Below are 19,980 nucleotides of genomic sequence, written 5' to 3'. Positions count from 1 at the left end.
CTTTGGGGGCCTTATCAAAGATCAGTCGGCCATAGATCTGAGGGTCTATCTCTGAATTCTCAATTCGATTCCATTGATCTATATGTCTATCTTTGTGCCAGTACCATGCTGTTTTGGCAACTGTGGCTTTATAATAAGCTTCAAAGTCAGGGAGTGTAAGTCCTCCCACTTCGTTTTTCTTTTTTAGAGTGTCTTTAGCAATTCGAGGCATCTTCCCTTTCCAAATAAATTTGATAACTAGCTTTTCCAAGTCTGCAAAGTAGGTTGTTGGAATTTTGATTGGGATTGCATTGAATCTGTAGATGAGTTTGGGTAGAATTGACATCTTAATGACATTTAGCCTTCCTATCCATGAACATGGAATATTTTTCCATCTTTTAAGGTCCCCTTCTATTTCTTTTAGTAGAGTTATGTAGTTTTCTTTGTATAGGTCTTTTACATCTTTGGTTAAGTTTATTCCTAGGTACTTGATTTTTTTAGTTGCTATTGAAAATGGTATCTTTTTCTTGAGTGTCTCTTCAGTTTGTTCATTTCTAGCATATAGAAACATTACTGACTTATGTGCATTAATCTTGTATCCCGCTACTTTGCTAAATTTGTTTATTAGCTCTAGTAGGTGTATCGTTGATTTCTCAGGGTTTTCTAGATATAAGATCATATCATCTGCAAACAATGACAGTTTTACTTCTTCTTTTCCAATTTGGATGCCTTTTATTTCTTTGTCTTGCCGGATTGCCCTGGCTAGCACTTCCAGCACAATGTTGAATAACAGTGGTGACAGCGGGCATCCTTGTCTTGTTCCTGATCTTAGAGGGAAGGCTTTCAGTCTCTCACCATTGAGTACTATGCTGGCTGTGGGTTTTTCATATATGCTCTTTATCATGTTGAGGAAGTTTCCTTCAATTCCTACCTTTTGAAGTGTTTTTATCAAAAAGCGATGTTGGATTTTGTCAAATGCTTTTTCAGCATCTATTGAGATGATCAATTGATTTTTCCCTTTCGAGTTTTTAATGTGTTGTAATACATTGATTGTTTTACTTATGTTGAACCATCCTTGCATGCCTGGAATGAACCCCACTTGGTCATGGTGTATGATTTTTTTAATGTGTCTTTGGATTCGATTTGCAAGTATTTTGTTGAGGATTTTTGCATCTATATTCATTAGGGAGATTGGCCGGTAGTTTTCCTTTTTTGTAGCATCTTTGCCTGGTTTTGGTATTAGATTGATGTTAGCTTCATAAAATGAGTTAGGTAGTGTTCCATTTTTTTCAATGTTTTGAAAGAGTTTGAGTAAGATTGGTGTCAGTTCTTTCTGGAAAGTTTGGTAGAATTCCCCTGTGAAGCCATCTGGCCCTGGGCATTTATTTGTGGGAAGATTTTTGATGACTGATTGGATCTCTTTGCTTGTGATGGGTTGGTTGAGGTCTTCTATTTCTTCTCTGGTCAGTCTAGGTTGTTCATATGTTTCCAGGAAATTGTCCATTTCTTCTACATTATCCAGTTTGTTGCCATACAGTTGTTCATAATATCCTCTTATAATTTTTTTAATTTCTTCTGGATCTGCAGTTATGTCACCTTTTTCATTCATTATTTTGTTTATATGGGTCTTCTCTCTTTTGATTTTGTCAGTCTAGCTAGGGGCTTGTCAATCTTGTTGATCTTCTCAAAGAACCAACTTTTGGTGATATTTATCCTTTCTATTGTTTTTTTGTTCTCTATGTCATTTATTTCTGCTTTAATCCTTGTTATTTCTTTTCTTGTACTTGGTTTAGGATTGGTTTGCTGTTCATTTTCTAGCTTCTTCAGTTGATCCATTAGTTCTTTGATTTTGGCTCTTTCTTCCTTTTTAATATATGCGTTTAGTGCTATAAATTTCCCCCTTAGCACTGCTTTTGCTGCATCCCATAGGTTTTGGTATGTTGTGTTCTCATTTTCATTCGTCTCTATATATTTAGCAATTTCTCTTGCTATTTCTTCTTTAACCCACTGATTGTTTAGGAGTGTGTTGTTTAACCTCCAGGTATTTGTGAATTTTCTAAGTCTCTGATGGTTATTGACTTCTAATTGTATTCCATTGTGGTCAGAGAATGTGCTTTGAATAATTTCAATCTTTTTAAATTTATTGAGGCTTGTTTTATGTCCCAGCATATGATCTATTCTGGAGAAAGTTCCGTGAGCACTAGAAAAGTATGTGTATCCTGGTGATTTGGGATGTAATGTCCTGTAGATGTCTGTTAAATCTAATTCATTTATCAGATTGTTTAGGTTTTCAATTTCCTTATTGGTCTTCTGTCTGGTTGATCTATCTATAGGAGAGAGTGATGTGTTGAAGTCTCCCACAATTATTGTTGAAACATCAATTGCTTCCTTTAGTTTTGCCAATGTTTCTCTCATGTATTTTGTGGCACCTTGATTGGGTGCATAGACATTTACGATTGTTATTTCTTCTTGCTGAATTGCCCCTTTTATTAGTATGTAGTGGCCTTCTTTGTCTCTCAAAACATCCCTGCATTTGAAGTCTATTTTATCTGAGATTAATATTGCTACGCCTGCTTTCTTTTGGCTGTAGCTTGCATGAAATATTTTTTCCATCCTTTCACTTTCAGTTTCTTTGTGTCCCTATGTCTAAGATGAGTCTCTTGTATGCAACATATTGATGGTTCATTTTTTTTTATCCATTCTGCGAATCTATATCTTTTAATTGGGGAGTTTAATCCATTTACATTCAACGTTAAAACCGTGAAGGCATTTCTTGAATCGGCCATCTTATCCTTTGGATTATGTTTGCCATATTTTTCCCTCTCTCTATTAATATCCTTTATTGTACCCATACCAAATCTCTTTAGTACTGAACCTTTCTCCAAGTCTCTCTGTCCTGTCTTTGTTTCTCTGTCTGTAGGGCTCCCTTTAGTATCTCCAGTAGGGCAGGTCTCTTGTTAGCAAATTCTCTCAGCATTTCTTTGTCTGTGAAAAATTTAAGCTCTCCCTCAAATTTGAAGGAGAGCTTTGCTGGATAAAGTATTCTTGGCTGGAAATTCCTCTCACTCAGAATTTTAAATATATCGTGCCACTGCCTTCTTGCCTCCATGGTGGCTGCTGAGTAGTCACTACTTAGTCTTATGCTGTTTCCTTTGTATGTGGTGAATTGCTTTTCTCTTGCTGCTTTCAGAACTTGCTCCTTCTCTTCTATGTTTGACAGTGTGATCAGTATATGTCTCGGAGTGGGTTTTTTTGGATTTATTCTATTTGGAGTTCGCTGAGCATTTATGATTTGTGTATTTATGTTGTTTAGAAGATTTGGGAAGTTTTCCCCAACAATTTCTTTGAATACTCTTCCTAGACCTTTACCCTTTTCTTCCCCTTCTGGGACACCAATGAGTCTTATATTCGGACGTTTCATATTATCTATCATATCCCTGAGGTCCATTTCGAGTTTTTCAATTTTTTTCCCCATTCTTTCTTTTATGCTTTCATTTTCCATTCTGTCATCTTCCAGGTCACTGATTCGTTGTTCAACTTCCTCTAGTCTTGTACTATGAGTGTCCAGAATCTTTTTAATTTGGTCAACAGTTTCTTTAATTTCCATAAGATCATCCATTTTTTTATTTAGTCTTGCAATGTCTTCTTTATGCTCTTCTAGGGTCTTCTTGATTTCCTTCATATCCCGTACTAGGGTCTCATTGTTCATCTTTAGTTCTTTGAGTAGCTGCTCTAGGTGTGTCTCTTCTGGTCTTTTGATTTGGGTGCTTGGGCTTGGGTTATCCATATCGTCTGGTTTTTTCATATGCTTTATAATTTTCTGTTGTTTTTGGCCTCGTGGCATTTGCTGACCTTGATAGGGTTCTTTTAGGGTTTGTAGACCAGTTGAAGTCCTTATCTCTAATTTATCAGATCTACAGCTTCGTGGAGTACACTTTCTCTAACTAACCAGCAGGTGGCGTCCACGAGCCACCTGTTCTCCACAAGCCAGATGTCCCCTGCTTAGCCTTTTTGGTGAGTGGGGGAGTGACTCTTGTGGGGCCCAATTGGTGTCCCAAGCTTGCGTGTGTAATTTTGTTGCCTGCCCTGTATGTGGGGCGTGTTTCTGGGCAGTCGGGGAGGGGGGGTGGCCCTAACAATCAAATCTCCCTGATGATCCTAGAGTTTTAAAGCTACTGCAATAGTCTAATCCTTCAGTTCAGTCCTGCCACAGTTTGTCTCTGCCACTGACCCACAAGTCTTTGGTATTGGCGTATGGCTCCTGAGACTTGCAAGTGGGCCCCTCTTCCAGGCTGTGCACCCCGGGTCCTCTGTTGAGGGATGACTGTGCTATGTCACAGGTGAGTGCCGTCCCCCCAGGGCAGTTCTGGGCTGCTGGGCTGTGTTGGGAGGCTCCCAGTCTGCTCAAATGATGGCTGAATGGGGCTCTGTTAATTCACACTGCTCCCCCTTCCCAGCTCTGGGACATTCAGCTGATGTTGCAGGGAAGGCTAATGTCCACGCCCAGTTTTGTGGTGTGTGCCTGTTATTTGAAGCACTTCCGTCACACTGGGTTGTCTGGGGCAGCTCTGGGCTATGGGGCTGGCGATGGGCAGGAGTGTTTCCTGTCCACCAGGATGGTGGCTGTGAGCGGACACCCCCCTTTTCTTGGGAAGTTGTGTTGTTTAGTGAATTTTCTCAGCCACTGGATTATTGCCTTTTGTCTCAGAGCTCTCTTAGTTCTGCTCTTGACTTGATGTGCCCAAATTTCAATTCTTTGAAGCTTTCTGTATTGAGCTTCTTAGAGTAATTGTTTTAGAAAAAGCAAAAAGGATTTAAAAAAAAAAAAAAAAAAAAACGGCCCTCCTCAGAGATCTAATGGGTTATTGAAATGCTAATAGACAAAGCAACCAGGGCCATTAAGGAAAGGTGCACAGGGCAGAGAGATCAGCCTTGCTTCGGGATTTGCATATGCGCCTCAAGGCCTGATCTCCGCCCTTCCCCTTTCTGTGTTCACCAGAACTCCAAAAATCCTCTGCTTTTATTTTGGAGTTTTTCGTGTTGTTTTTTTTCTATGCCTGTCTCCTCTCTGCTGGGCTGGCTGCTCTCAGAGTCTCTGGTGTCTGGTCTCAGTCTATCTATGGTTGGAGTTTGAATCAGTAGAATGAGTTTCCGATAAGAGCAGCCACTGCAATTCTCCCTTCTCCTTCCTGGAGCTGACAGCCCCTCCTCCCCCGGGACTGAGCCTGGCAGGGAGGGGCGCGGGTCCCCTGGCCGCAAAAACTTACAGATTTCGCTGATCTCAGCAGTTCCACGTTTTCATGAGTGTTGTATGAAGTATGCCCAAAGACAGATTGCTCTGTGGTGTCCAGTCTACGCAGTTCCTGGCTTTTTACCTACTTTCCTGGAGGAGTAACTAAAACATACAGCTCACCAGTCTGCCATCTTGCCCCGCCTCCTTTCATATGCTTTTGAGCCATCTGTATTTCCTCTTCAGAAAAATGTCTGTTCATGTCTTTTGCCCATTTTTTAATTGGATTGTTTGTCTTTCTGTTATTGAGATGCAGGATTCCTTTATATATTCGGGATATTAAACCCTTATCTGATATGTGGTTTCCAAATATCGTCTCCCATTGTGTAGGTTGCCTTTTTACTTTTCTGACGAAGTCCTTTGATGTACAGAAGTGTTTAATTTTGAGGAGATCCCATTTGTCTATTTGTTCTTTGGTTGCTCGTGCCTTGGGTGTGAGGTCTAAGAAACCACCTCCTTTCACAAGATCTTTAAGATATTGCCCTACATTTTCTTCTAAGAGTTTTATGGTCTTGGTGCTAATGTTTAGGTCTTTGATCCACTTTGAGTTAATTTTGGTATAAGGTGTGAGATGGACATCCTCTTTCATTCTTTTGGAAATGGATATCCAGTTCTCCAAACACCATTTATTGAACAGGCTGCTCTTTCCCAGTTGCTTCGGCTTCACTGCCTTATCAAAGATCAGTTGTCCATAGATGTGAGGGTCTACTTCTGAACACTCAATTCAATTCCATTGATCAGTATATCTGTCCTTATGCCAGTGCCATGCTGTTTTGAGCACTGTAGCTTTGTAATATGCTTCAAAGTCAGGTAGTGTGAGACCTCCCACTTCTTTCCTCTTTCTCAAGACATTTTTGGCTATTCGGGGCACCTTACCCTTCCAAATAAATTTAGTTATTGGTTTTTCTATTTCTGTAAAGTAAGTTGTTGGGATTTGAATTGGTATTGCATTGAATCTGTAAATCAGTTTAGGTAAAATTGCCATCTTAACTATATTTAGTCTTCCAATCCATGAACATGGTATGTTCTTCCATTTTTTCAGGTCTTGTTCAATTTTTTTTAGCAGTTTCTTATAGTTTTCTATGTAAAGGTCTTTTGTGTCCTTGGTTAAGTTTATTCCTAAATACTTGATTCTTTTGGTTGCTATTGTAAATGGGATTTTTTTCTTGATTTCCTCCTCTTGTTGCACATTACTTGTGTATAGGAACACTGCAGATTTTTGCATGTTGGTCTTGTAGCCTGCTACTTTGCTGTATTCATTGACTAGTTCTAGTAGCTTTGCTGTAGATTTTTCTGGATTTCCTACATGTAGAATCATGTCATCTGCAAATAGTGAAAGTTTTACTTCTTCCTCTCCAATTTGGATGCCTTTTATTTCTTTTTCTTGCCTAATTGCTCTAGCTAGAACTTCCAGCACAATGTTGAATAACAATGGTGATAGTGGACACCCCTGTCTTGTTCCTGATCTTAGAGGAAAAGCTTTCAGTCTCTCCCCATTGAGTGTGATGTTAGCTGTGGGTTTTTCATATATTGCCTTTATCATATTGAAAAAGTTCCCTTCTATTCCTATCCTTTGAAGTGTTTTCATCAGGAAAGGATGTTGAATTTTGTCAAATGCCTTTTCTGCATCAATCGAGATGATCATGTGGTTCTTCTGCTTTGATTTATTGATGTGGTGTATTACATTAATTGATTTTCTTGTGTTGAACCAGCCTTGCATACCTGGAATAAATCCCACCTGGTCGTGGTGTATAATTCTTTTAATGTGCTGCTGGATTCGATTTGCGAGTATTTTGTTGAGGATTTTTGCATCTATATTCATTAAAGAAGTTGGTCTATAATTTTCTTTTTTTGTAGTATCTTTGCCTGGTTTTGTTATTAAGGTGATGATGGCTTCATAGAAAGAGTTAGGTAGCTTTCCCTCTTCTTCAATTTTTTTGAAGAGATTGAGCAGGATTGGTACTAATTCGTTCTGGAATGCTTGGTAGAATTCACATGTGAAACCATCTGGTCCTGGGCTTTTCCTTTTGGGGAGTTTTTTGATGACTGACTCAATCTCTTTACTTGTGATTGGTTTGTTGAGGTCATCTATTTCTTCTTGAGTTAATGTTGGTTGTTTATGCTTTTCTAGGAAGTTGTCCATTTCATCTAAGTTGTCTAGTTTATTAGCATATAGTTGCTCATAGTATCTTCTCATTATCTCCTTAATTTCTGCAGGGTTGGTAGTTATATTTCCTTTCCCATTTCTGATTGCATTTATTTGCATCTGCTCTCTCTTTTTTTTGTTAGCCTAGCCAGTGGTCCATCGATTTTATTGATTTTCTCAAAGAACCAACTTCTGGTTTTGTTGATTCTCTCTATTGTTTTCCTTTTCTCAATTGCATTTATTTCTGCTCTAATCTTTGTTATTTCTTCCCTTCTGCTTGCTTTGGGGTTAGTTTGCTGTTCTTTCTCTAATTCCTCCAGGTGAGCAGTTAACTCTTCAATTTTTGCTCTCTCTTCTCTTTTAATATAGGCATTTAGGGCAATAAATTTCCCTCTCAGCACCGCCTTTGCTGCATCCCATAAGTTTTGATAAGTTGTGTTTTCATTGTCATTTGCCTCGAGGTATTTACTAATTTCTCTTGTAATTTCTTCCTTTACCCACTGGTTTTCTAAGAGGGCGTTGTTTAGCCTCCATATGTTTGTGAATTTTATGACCTTCTGCCTTTTATTTATTTCCAACTTCATTCCATTGTGGTCTGAGAAAGTGTTTTGTATAATATCAATATTTTTAAATTTGTTGAGACTTGCTTTTTGACCCAACATGTGGTCTATCCTAGAGAATGTTCCATGAGCACTTGAGAAAAAAGTGTATCCTGCTGTTGTTGGATGTAGTGTTCTATAAATGTCTGTCAAGTCTAGTTCATTTATCATACAATTCAACATCTCTGTTTCTTTAGTGATCCTCTGTCTAGATGTTCTATCCATTGATGAGAGTGGTGTATTGAAGTCTCCAACTATTATTGTAGAGGTATCTATTTCTCCTTTCAGTGATCGCAGTGTTTGCCTCATGAATTTTGGGGCATTCTGGTTTGGTGCATAAATATTTATGACTGTTATGTTTTCTTGATGAATTGACCCTTTTATTAATGTATAGTGTCCTTCTTTGTCTCTTTTAATTGTTTCGCTTTTGAAGTCTAACTTGTCTGATATTAATATAGCTACTCCCGCTTTTTTCTGGTTGTTGTTTGCATGAAATATCTTTTTCCAACCTTTCACTTTCAGTCAATGTTTGTCCTTGTGTCTAAAGTGAGTTTCTTGTAGACAGCATATAGATGGGTCCTGTTTTTTAATCCATTCTGCCAGTCTGTGTCTTTTTATTGGGGAGTTTAATCCATTTACATTTAGTGTTATTACTGTAAGGGCAGTACTTTCTACTACCATTTTGTTTTTTGGAATTTATATGTCATATCTTATTTTTTCCTCTCCTTTTACCTTTCCTGATAATCTTCATTTCTGTACTCTTCTCCAACTCTCTCTCTCCTGTCTTTTCCTATCAGCCTGTAGCACTCCCTTTAGTATTTCTTGTAGTGCCAGTCTCTTATTCACAAACTCTCTCAGTGTCTGTTTGTCTGAAAATGTTTTAATCTCTCCCTCATTTTTGAAGGAAAGTTTTGCTGGATATAGAATTCTTGGTTGGCAGTTTTTCTCTTTCAGTATCTTAAATATATCATGCCACTGTCTTCTTGCCTCCATGGTTTCTGCAGAGAAATCTGTACATAGTCTTATTGACCTTCCCTTGTATGTGATGAATTGCTTTTCTCTTGCTGCTTTCAGAATCCTCTTTGTCTTTGACATTGGACAATCTGACCAGTAAGTGTCTTGGAGTAGGTCTGTTGGGATCTATTCTATTTGTGGTACGTTGTACTTCTTGAATCTCTAATTTTCTGTCTTTTATAAGAGTTGGGAAATTTTCAGTGAATATGTCTTCTATTACTCTTTCTGCCCCTTTTCCCCTCTCTTCTCCTTCTGGGATACCCATAACACATATATTTGTGCATTTCATGTTGTCACTCAGCTCCCTAAGACCCTGCTCATATTTTTCCATTTTTTTCACCATCTGTTCTTTTGTGTGTATGAATTCGAATGACCTGTCTTCCAGTTCACTGATCCTTTCTTCTGCCTGTTCAAATCTACTGTTGTGTCCCTCCATTGTGTTTTTCATTTCCTCCATTGTGGCCTTCATTCCCATGAGTTCTGCCATTTGTTTTTTTAAGTTTATGAATTCTTCTTTATGGTCAGCCAGTGTCTTCTTTATATCCTTCAGCTCTTTTGCTATATCTTCCTTCATTTCATCAAATTTATTTAGCATTAGTTGCCTCCACTCCTGTGTCTCAGCTGAGCTATTAGTTTGTTCCTTTGGCTGGTCCATGTTTTCGTGTTTCCTGGTATGGCTTGTTATCTTAAGTTGTCTAGGCATCTGATTTTCTTGATTAGTTTATTTTGGAGCTTGTTTTCTGTCTTTTACCTAGTGGTTTTCTTGTTGGTTGGCTTTGTTCTCTGGCCTCTGCTATTCAGTTCAACTTATTCTAGACCTCTAACTTAGGTTCTATTTAGTTGATCAGAATTTTTCCCCTCTTGTTTTTTCTGTTTCTTGCTCTGCCTCTATGTAACCTTTTTGTGAGTGGGTCTCATCAGATATGGTTGACCCTAGTTAGATTTTCCCAGTCTAGTGAGGCCCAGGTCTCATTGGGAGGGTATGGAGTTTTCCTGAGAATGAGACCCTCCTATGAGGCCTTTAGAATTGGTGCTTTTCCTCTCCTGTCCAGCAGGTGGCGCTGGCCAGCCCGCAGCTCCCCCACCAGTGTAAGGAGGTGTGGAGACTTTAGTTCTCCTGGTGACTCTGATCCTGTCGGGGGCGCGGCTGACTGAAGCCCAAATCTGAATTCCAGCCCCTGGGGTCTGAATTCCCAGAAGGAGGACTGCCAGTTGAGCTGGACCTCCCTCCACTCTCCCAATCCTAAGAATTCCAGTTGTCTCTCAGGGACACTATTCCCTTCTCCTCTCTCCTCTTTGGGGCCTCTCCAGGTAGATTCCTTGGTCAGCAATGTTCGCTGCGATCTCAGCTTTTCCTCCAATTCCAAACTTGTGTCCAATGTGTGACTGGTTACTGGAGACCCCGAAAACACTGTTTCATATAGTTCTTGGGTAATTGCCAGCTGCTCTAGGGGAGAGACGAAATTCTGCTCCTCACCACTCCGCCATCTTGCCGGATCTTTTAAAAGAAAAACGAATTCTTCTTTCCTTTAACACCTCTCCATTACCATAAGCGCAGCCTACGGGCGTGCCTATACTGAGATGAGCGTAGGGGCGGGAGGGAGAGAGATGAAGATTTTTCCCTTGAAAATGAAAAACAGATTCTCCTGCTCCTCTCCACTTCCGGCTCACACAGGAGGGATCAATATTCACTATTTATATGTTTATGATTGGATAATATCTTGACTCCATACTTTGTAAGTGCAGTGAGTTCAAATTTAAGGATTTCAAAGTCAACCAATAAATATATTTTACCAGTAGATGGCAGTAACACACAAGCTATTTATTGGGCGCTGCTACTTTGAAAGGTTTGCAAGGAAGGGGAGGACCTTCACAGTTGGAAACTTTCCAGAGGCTTTTTCTTTTATTAGGAGAGGTAAATATGCCTCTTCACTATATTCCTTAGGCCTTCCAGCTTATTAATCATTCTATTCATTGCTTGGTATCAAAACCTTTTTCTGTCTTAAAAGGATTCTTATCCAGTTTACCATTCAAATTTGCATTATATATGTTCTAGGCCTGCTACAAAGTTGCATTGTTTTTGATGGAAAAACAACAAAACTGCATTGTTTTGGTGGAAGTATAGCTTCAACTAACTTCTAAATATATGATACACAGAGGGTAAATTTTCTGAGTCCTTCAGTTCATATGATTTAAGACAGGATGGTTATAAATAATTTTCCCTCCACCATTTTCTAATATTCATTGTTGCTTATGAAAATTCTAATGCCAGTTTTATTTGTGTTCCTTTTAGGGGAGATTGCATGAATTTCCTCTGTAACAAGTGGGTACTATTAAGGTAGTTGGGTTTGATACCTTTGGAAGATAGCTTGCTCAAGAAGGCAGACTGGCAGGGTAAGGGATAATGGGAGTAATAGGCTCTTGGATTTATCACTGGGGGTAAGAAGAACTGATGGGAGTGGAGGGTGTTACAGGAAAATAACCAAAGTGAGCATCTATCATGTCAGGTAACTATGCAGTGTTAAGGTTCCTATGCTGACTCCAAGGAGCCCATACATGTGTCCCATGAAAAGGCCAGCATTTGTGTACCTGCCACACACAAAGCATTGGTGGCCAAATAGTGTTGTCAAAGAAAGAACAAACAGCATGACCTAATAAGTAAATGTCTCTTTTTCCCTTTCCTCTAATACCCACTCACCCTTACCCCCAGCTCCTGGAAGAGAGATAAGTAGGCTGGGAAATATTGAAAGAGCATACTATACCACTCCCTTTCTACAGGTTCTCTAATCCATTGGTCAAGTCTAACCTAATGGGGATGTTTTGACTTAGACTGGATCTTCAGGTTTTAAGCATATCCAAAAGTGAGTTTAATTACCAAAATGACAGTTCTTGCCCTAAGGACCCATTAGCCTAAAGGTCTCAGTTCTTGCTCTTATCGTAAAAAATTGCGTGAATCCTAAACTTGTAATAGGCACAGCTTTACTTTCCATTTAAGGAGAAAATTTATATGTACATATATATTTGTAGATCCCTTGCAATAACAACAGGATTACCAGATGTGTCTTGTTATGCTCTAATCAAGCCATTTCTGGGTTTGGGTTTGGGTAGGTGTGGAACATTTGAAGGATTTGCCAATTATGCCAGGAGAGATATTCAAGTATAAATGGACAGTAACTCTAGAAGATGGGCCAACTAAATCAGATCCTCGGTGCCTGACCCGATATTACTCTAGCTTCATTAATCTAGAGAGAGATCTAGCTTCAGGACTAATTGGTCCTCTCCTCATCTGCTACAAAGAATCTGTAGATCAAAGAGGAAACCAGGTGAGTTTTTTCCATTCCCAGTGTTGGGTTTGAAGCTAAAAATAGGATGATGATGCATATGAATTTCCATATAGTATTTCCTATACTCTCTCAGCATTTGTCCCCTAATAGTCTGCAGAAAATATAATAGCCAACAATATAGGCTAATAAAAGAAATGAACTAGGTCTCTCTTAACCTTTATTGAATATGTGTTTGGTATAATAAACTTGCCTGTCATAAGGACAGGAGAGCCTAGACCCTAGATTATTTCTAAAATATTCATTACTTATGTGAGTGATCTTGCCCATTTTTGCATCTTCAGTTACCACTTATTTTTAGATGACCCACAAATTTATGTTTACAGCCTAGACTTATCTCTGAACATCCCATTGCAAGGGACCCAAATGCACCTAAAAATTAACACATGGCATTAAGTCACAACTCAATAGCTTTTGAGTGAAAGATGGGAAAAGATATAAAATATTTCAGAATTATTTGAATTTAATATGGTTAGAATTTGAGCAGTTCTGCTTCTTAAAAAAAAAAGCTAAATTCTAAGAACAAAATAAAACCTTGATTTTTCATAAAAACTCATTGCTTGACTCCAGAATATCTCACTGTCATATTGCCAAGCTTGACTACATGTCCATTTGGTTATTTATGATACATAGGGTTCCTACTCATCTGAAAGCAGTGTTTTAACTAACATTTCATTGGTATAGAGAATAAAACACATAACCTTCAGTAAGGTAAAACATGTGGAACAAAAACACAGAGAGCCATAAAGTTTGGCCAAGTCCCCATCCTGAAGAATTTTTCCTAATTATAGTTTTTCCACCAGTTTTTGGAAAAAGACTGAAATATACCCCTATATTCCCAAATCTCCTCCCTTATGCATTTTGATGTCTATAGTTATAGGTTATACAAAATGAAATTTATACACATTAGTGAGATTTACACTGATTCCATTAGCAAGAGACTAATTCACAAGTTTGGTTTAATTACAAACTGCTCTTCTGAAAAAAATGAAAACATTTTAAAACAGAAAACAGAAAGTATTAGTATGGTTTAATATTTTAATATTTTTGTGGTTCATTTTAGTTTTATTTTTTATTTCCATTTTTCTCTTTTTCTTTTTTTAAATAGATTGGTAGCCTTGTAGAAGGGCAGTTGCTAGATGGAAGTTTAGAAAAAGCATTAATCCTGTTTGATTTGACTAACTTGTTTAAGAAAGACACTGAATAATCACTTGGATATTTAAAGACTTAAAATTATCTAACCCAAGCATGGCACCAAGGAGGCTACAGACTACTAAAACATCAGACAGCATCCAGCTTTGGATCCAGAAAAAAACTGTCTTATGGGTCTAGTCACCCTCTTGCCTGAGGACCCATTTGCTCTAAACACATACTCACTGCTCAACAAGCCCTGGTACGTGCTGTAATAGTGACCCTAGGAGGAAATGGAATTAAAGAAAAGGATTATAGTATTATTGGGTAGCAATTAGCAGTCTACAATGGAAGTGATGGTGTGTACATGATATATATGTGTGTAGACTGCTAATTGCTACCCGATAATACCAGTAGCATTTCTTTCTCCCTTTCAATGCGTGTAATTAACAGATGATGTCAGACAAGAGAATCATCATCCTGTTTTCTGTATTTGATGAAAACCGTAGCTGGTACCTCACAGAGAATATGCAGCGTTTCCTCCCAAATGCAGCTGGAGTGCAGCCCCAGGATCCAGAATTTCAGGCCTCCAACATCATGCACAGTGAGTAAGCAGCTTTTGAGTCTAGTGGGTAATGGATACATGGAAACTGTTGCCACAATACTTGATGTCCAGATAATGAATGAATTGATATGTCATGCAACAATTATATTTCTTTTATAAATTGTTACATATATAATTTTACATAAATACATGTGTGACTATATAATGCATATTTTTAAATGCATTAATCAAATTTCCTTTCATTATTTGCTTGTCTTTCTCCTCCCTTTCATCTCATCTGTTTCCACATTACACCCTTCTACCACCCATTCCATGACCAGAGAGAACATGTTTAAATATATCTTCTCTATGATTATAAAATTATATATAAACACTTATATACATACCTGTGTGTATGCATTTATATACATATACAAATCTGAATGCCAAAAACTTGAAAAACATTTTCAATCTCACTACTCTACAAGAAAATTTAAAAGAGAATACCAGTGAGATAAGTTTGTACCTATCAGACTGGCAAAATTATGAGATGATTGTTACCAGTGGGCTTGTGAATAAAAGGGTATTCTTATACATTACTAGTGGATAACTAGTAGAGCCTTTTGGGAAACTGATCTGGTCACATCCATTAAAATTAAAAATATATGCCTTTCAAGGTTCTGGTTGTGGTTAAGATGGAGTAAGCATACTTCACCTGTCTATCCCACTGAATGTGACTAAAAACCCTGAACAAACTGCATGGCGTAGATAACTGATAACTCTGGAAAATATGTGGTAGCAAATAGATTGTGGAAGGAAACCAGAACTCAAAGCAGGACCAATTCAGTAGAGATTTCCTGATTTACCTTTCCTCCAGGATCTCCTGTCCTAGAAACAGAGGCAGCCCAAAATCCAGATTTGTGCACTCGAGGATGGACAGAACAGTTCCATGAGATGCCTCTCTTTCCGGTCAGGAAGAGTAGGGGAAATCCCTCTTCTTTTCTGTTCTCTCCTGTTCTATTACCCAGGAAACTTCATGGTGCCAGCAGAAATGGCTGAGCAGGGATTTGAAACTCTGTGGGAGGGGAACTTTTCTCTCTGATAAGAGAACTGTGGTCTTAGAAGCATGGGGACAAGCCACTTTGGCTTCTTCCTCACTCTATCCTCCTGCCATTTGGTTCCAGTAGAGGACAGCTGAAGGAAGTGTGCAACAACAGAGAAAATGAAAGCCCCATATTTCTAGCTAAAAAAAAAAAAGAAAATGAGGCCCATGGGAACCAGAAAGTGATAGAGATCATGGAGACCATAACATTTTGTATAAACTCCAAAGCTCAACTTCAAGCTGTGCATGTATGGAATTGATCCTAAACAGCATACCAAAGGTTTTGATAACTGAACTAATGGATAGATCAATCCAAGGTCCCACATTGGCCACTGAGTAGCACACACAAGGGACGCATCCAAACAGTACCACAGTCTTTGAAAACTGAATTGACATTACGACCAGAGCCCACAGATGGTGGGTAGGAACTTGGAGGCTGAACATAACTGTGTAGATTGCCAGCTAAAACAAACAGTAAAAACCCAACATTCTTCATAGGATTTAAGCAAGACCTAGAGTCTCAGAACATAATATTCTAAATGTCCAGAATACAAGACCCAGGAAATTCTCAGTAAATCATAAGGGAAAAGGCAGTCAGCACATGCCAACACCAAGATGATACAGATGTTGGAATTATTAGGAAAAGACTTTAAAACAACTATTATAAATAATTATGCTCCAACAAGTAAGGTTGAATACACTTGAAATTAAAGGAACAATAGAAAGTATCAGCAAAGAAATTGGGCAATATATGAAAGAAACAAATGGAAATTTTAGAAGTGAAAAATACAAAAACCAAAATGAAAATCTCACTGAATAGATTCAATAACAGTCTGGATAAGACAGAGGAAAGAGTCAGTTAACTTGAAATATATGAATAGAAGTTATTCATTTGGGAAAAAAGACAAAAAATTGAAAAAAAGAAAAGAGTCTCAGGGACACCAAAAGACCCAATACTTATGTCATTGGAATCCCAGAAGGAGAGAAGAGTATTGTAAAGAAAAAATATTTAAAGAAATTATGGCTGAAAACTTTCCAAATTTGACAAAAGATATAAACTTAAAGACTTAAAAGCTCACTGAACTTCAAACAAAATAAATGCAAAAATTATCGATGCCCAAATAGTAATCAAACTGATGAAAACTAAAGACAATGAAAACAACTTGAAAGTAGCCAGAGAAAAATGAAACATAGGGGAACAATGATTCAAAAGACTGCAGATTTTTCTTCAGAAAATGTGGAGGTCAGAAGAATGTAGAACAACATTTTTTTAAATGCTGAAAGTAAAGAACTGTCAATCTGTAATTCCATAACTGGAGAAAATGTCCTTCAGGAATGAAGGCAAAAATTTTTTAATTATCAATCAGATGAAGCAAAACTAATAGAATTCATTGCCAAAAGATATTACCTAAAAGAAATGCTAAAGGAAATTCTTCAGGTGGAATGAAAATGATAACAGATGGTAACCTGGAACTTCAGGAATGAACTTCAGGAATGAAGGCAGAGCAACAAATGTGGTAAATATCTGGGCAAATATATTTTCCACCTTTTAACTACTTTAAAATATGTATGAGAGCTAAAAAATTATAACATTGTTTGATGGGGTTTCATAGATTTAATATATGTGATGACTACTACATAAATGGAGGATAGCTAAAGGTCCTATATAATGGTAAGGCTGCCACATTTCACTTGGAGGTTGCTACATTCCCCTTGAAGTGGTAAAAATATTAGTTCTAAGTAAACTGTGAAAAGTTGAGTATTGTATTGTAATCCTTAGAGCAATCACTAAAAGCAAAACCTATGAAGAGATATAATCAAAAGCCAATAGATAAATTTTTAAAAAGACAGGAAAGGGAAAACATAGGAATAAAAACATAAAATGGTCAATAAAATAGTACACCTAAATCTAAACATATCATAATTGCATTAAATATAGAAGGTCTAAACATATCAATTAAAAAGCAGAGATTATCAGAATGGATTAAAAAAACAAAACTCACTTATATCCTCTCCATAAGAAACCCACTTTAAATATAATGATGTAAGTATATGAAAAGTGAAAAGATGGAAAAAGATATATCATGCAAGTATTAATTTAAAAAATTGGAGTGGCTATGTTAATATGAGACAAAGTAGACATCAGAGCTAAGAAAATTATCTGAGGCAAAGAGAGACACTGCATAATGATTAAAGGTCATTTCACCAAAGCAATCCCAAATGTGTATGCACCTAAGAACAGAGCTTCAAAATACATGAAGCAAGTATTTATAGAACTGAGAGGAAAAGTGAAGAAATCTACAAATATAGTTGTACATTTCATTACTCCTCTCTCAGTAATTGACAGGAAAAGTTCACAGAAAGTGAACAAACATAGAGAAGAACTGAAAAACCTTATCAACCAAACATATCTAATTGACATTTACAGAACACTCCACCCAACAACAGAATGCATATCAAGTGCACATGGAGCATTCACCATTTTAGACTTTATCCTGGGTCATAAAACAAACTTTAACAAATTCAAAAGACACAAAATATTGCAAAGTATATTCTGTGAAATTAAATTAGAAATCAATAATATAAACACAACTGGAAAATCTCCAAATACTTGGGAATTAAACACTTTTAAATAATCCATGGTTCAAAATGAGTGAAAATGAAAATAGAATATATCAAAAATTTATGGGCTGAAGAAGACCCTAGAAGAGCATAAAGAGGAAATTGCAAGAGTAAATTAAAAAAAATTTATGGGAAGTAGCTAAAGTTGTGCTTAGAAGGAAATTCATAGGTCTCAAATCAACAATTTAGGTTTCTGTTTTAAGAAACTAGAAAAAGAAAATCAAAATAAACCCAAAGCAAGCAGAATGAAGAAAATTATAAACATAAGAAATCAATGAAATTGACAACAGCAACAAAAAAGAAGAAATAACAACAGTTCTACAAAATCTTTTCCAGAAAATAGAAAAGGAGGGAACACTTCCCAAATAATATTTTTTACTCCAACCTTACCCTGATAACAAAACAAGACAAAGACAGTATCTCATGAACACAGATACAAAAATCCTCAACAAAATCTTAGGATAATGAATCCAGCAACATACTAAAAAAAAAAACATACTATGATGAAGTGAGACTTTTTCCTAGAATGCAAGGTTGGTTTAATATTAAAAACTTCAATTGATGATAGTTAATAGTACAATTATAAAAATGTTTTTTCATGAATTGTAACAAATGTACTACACTAATGCAAGGTGTTAATAATAGGTTGGTATATGGGAACCCTTTATTTTATGCTTTATTTTTCTGTAAACCTACAACTTTTTTAATTAAAAAAAATCAGTCAACGTAATCAATTGTACTAACAAACTAAAGAAGAGAAACCACACAATCATATTATTTGCTGCAGAAAAAGCATTTGACAAATCTAGCATTCATTCATGATAAAACTCTCAGCAAGCTAGGAAGGTTAGAGAACTTCATTAACAGTAAAATGGATATCACCTAATGAAATCCATATAGTGGTGAAAATTAACAACAAAAAAGCTATACACAACAATATGAATAAATCTCACAAGCATAATTTTGAGTAAAATATTAAGTCTCAAAAAATATAGACAATATTGTATCATTTACATAAACTTCAAAAATGGGCAAATTATATCATTTAGAGATGGAAGTAAAAATATAAAGATTATCAAGGACATGATTACCATAAAAAACAGGATAGTGGTTACCTCTGGTTGAGTGGAGAAAGGGTATGTTCGAGAACAAACACACTTGGGAGTGGGGCTGTTCAGGAGTGATGATAATGATTTAGATATTTGTTTTATAATTATGTGTTGTAAAAGTTATAGTATTGAGGATTTATTTTGTAGATAGATGCCATAAAGAATAGGGAGTTTGCCGTAGGGATAGAGAGGGAGGGATAGGTACAGAATTAGTTTAGAAGACAGAATGTACAAGACTTGGTAGCTGATTAGATGTATCAAGTTAAGGACTTGGAGGACTCAAGGATGATTATTAGGTTTCTAACTTGTATATCTAGTAGGGTGGATTGCCACTTATTGATATGAGGAAGACTGGTGAATAAGCAAATTTGGAGGTGGAATAATGAGATCACTTGTTGAAAAATTGAATTTGATGGAGACACTGATTCAACCCAACATACAAGTGTGGGAAATACCAACTTTAAAGCAGCCAACAGAACAAAATAGGTCTATGTTTTATATTGAGGAGGAGCAGCCAGAAACGTATGAGGAAACTCAGGTGCAGTGTCTTCAGATTCAAGGAAGGGGATAATTTCAGTGAAGAGCTTTGATTGTCAAATTGTATTTCTCTCCGTCTCCACTGCTACAACCCTAGTGGTTAATTTCCCTCTAGGGAGGGGACATTTAAGACTCCACCAGAGAAAATGGATATGGCACAGGCAGTGTGCAGACGGCCTTGACTGTAAAACAGAGATCAGAATAAAATAGTTAAAACCCCCAAAAGTGCTGTGGTTAGATGAAATTAATAAATTGAACAATATTAAATTTAAGAACATCTATTCATCTAAAGACACCATTAACGGAGGATGGGTGAAAATATTTGCAGTACATATATCATACAAAGAACTTGTGTCCAGAATATATAAAGAACTCATCCAAATAAAAACAGACAACTCTATAGAAAAAAAATGAGCAACAGACTTGAGCAAACACTACAAAAATAGGATATGTAAATGGTGAATAAACATATAAAAAGGGATCTACCTCATTAGTCCTCAGGAAAATGCAAATTAAAGCACTGGTGAGAAATTACTACATACACCAGAATGGCTAAAATTAAAAAG

The 19,980-nt window shown here is 37.0% G+C and overlaps 1 protein-coding gene across 1 annotated transcript in view; it reads left to right on the top strand.

The window, feature by feature from the left end:
* Nucleotides 1–19,980, top strand: part of F8 (coagulation factor VIII) — a 208,982-nt gene that overhangs the window by 111,243 nt on the left and 77,759 nt on the right. Inside the window, exons 11-12 of the mRNA XM_037820964.1 lie at nucleotides 12,137–12,351; nucleotides 13,954–14,104. Coding sequence (XP_037676892.1) covers nucleotides 12,137–12,351; nucleotides 13,954–14,104 — 366 coding nt within the window. The remainder of the gene's footprint in view (nucleotides 1–12,136; nucleotides 12,352–13,953; nucleotides 14,105–19,980) is intronic.

Source organism: Choloepus didactylus, chromosome X, assembly GCF_015220235.1.
Source record: "Choloepus didactylus isolate mChoDid1 chromosome X, mChoDid1.pri, whole genome shotgun sequence".
NCBI lineage: Eukaryota > Metazoa > Chordata > Mammalia > Pilosa > Megalonychidae > Choloepus > Choloepus didactylus.
This window is presented reverse-complemented; position numbering and strand designations above follow the sequence as displayed.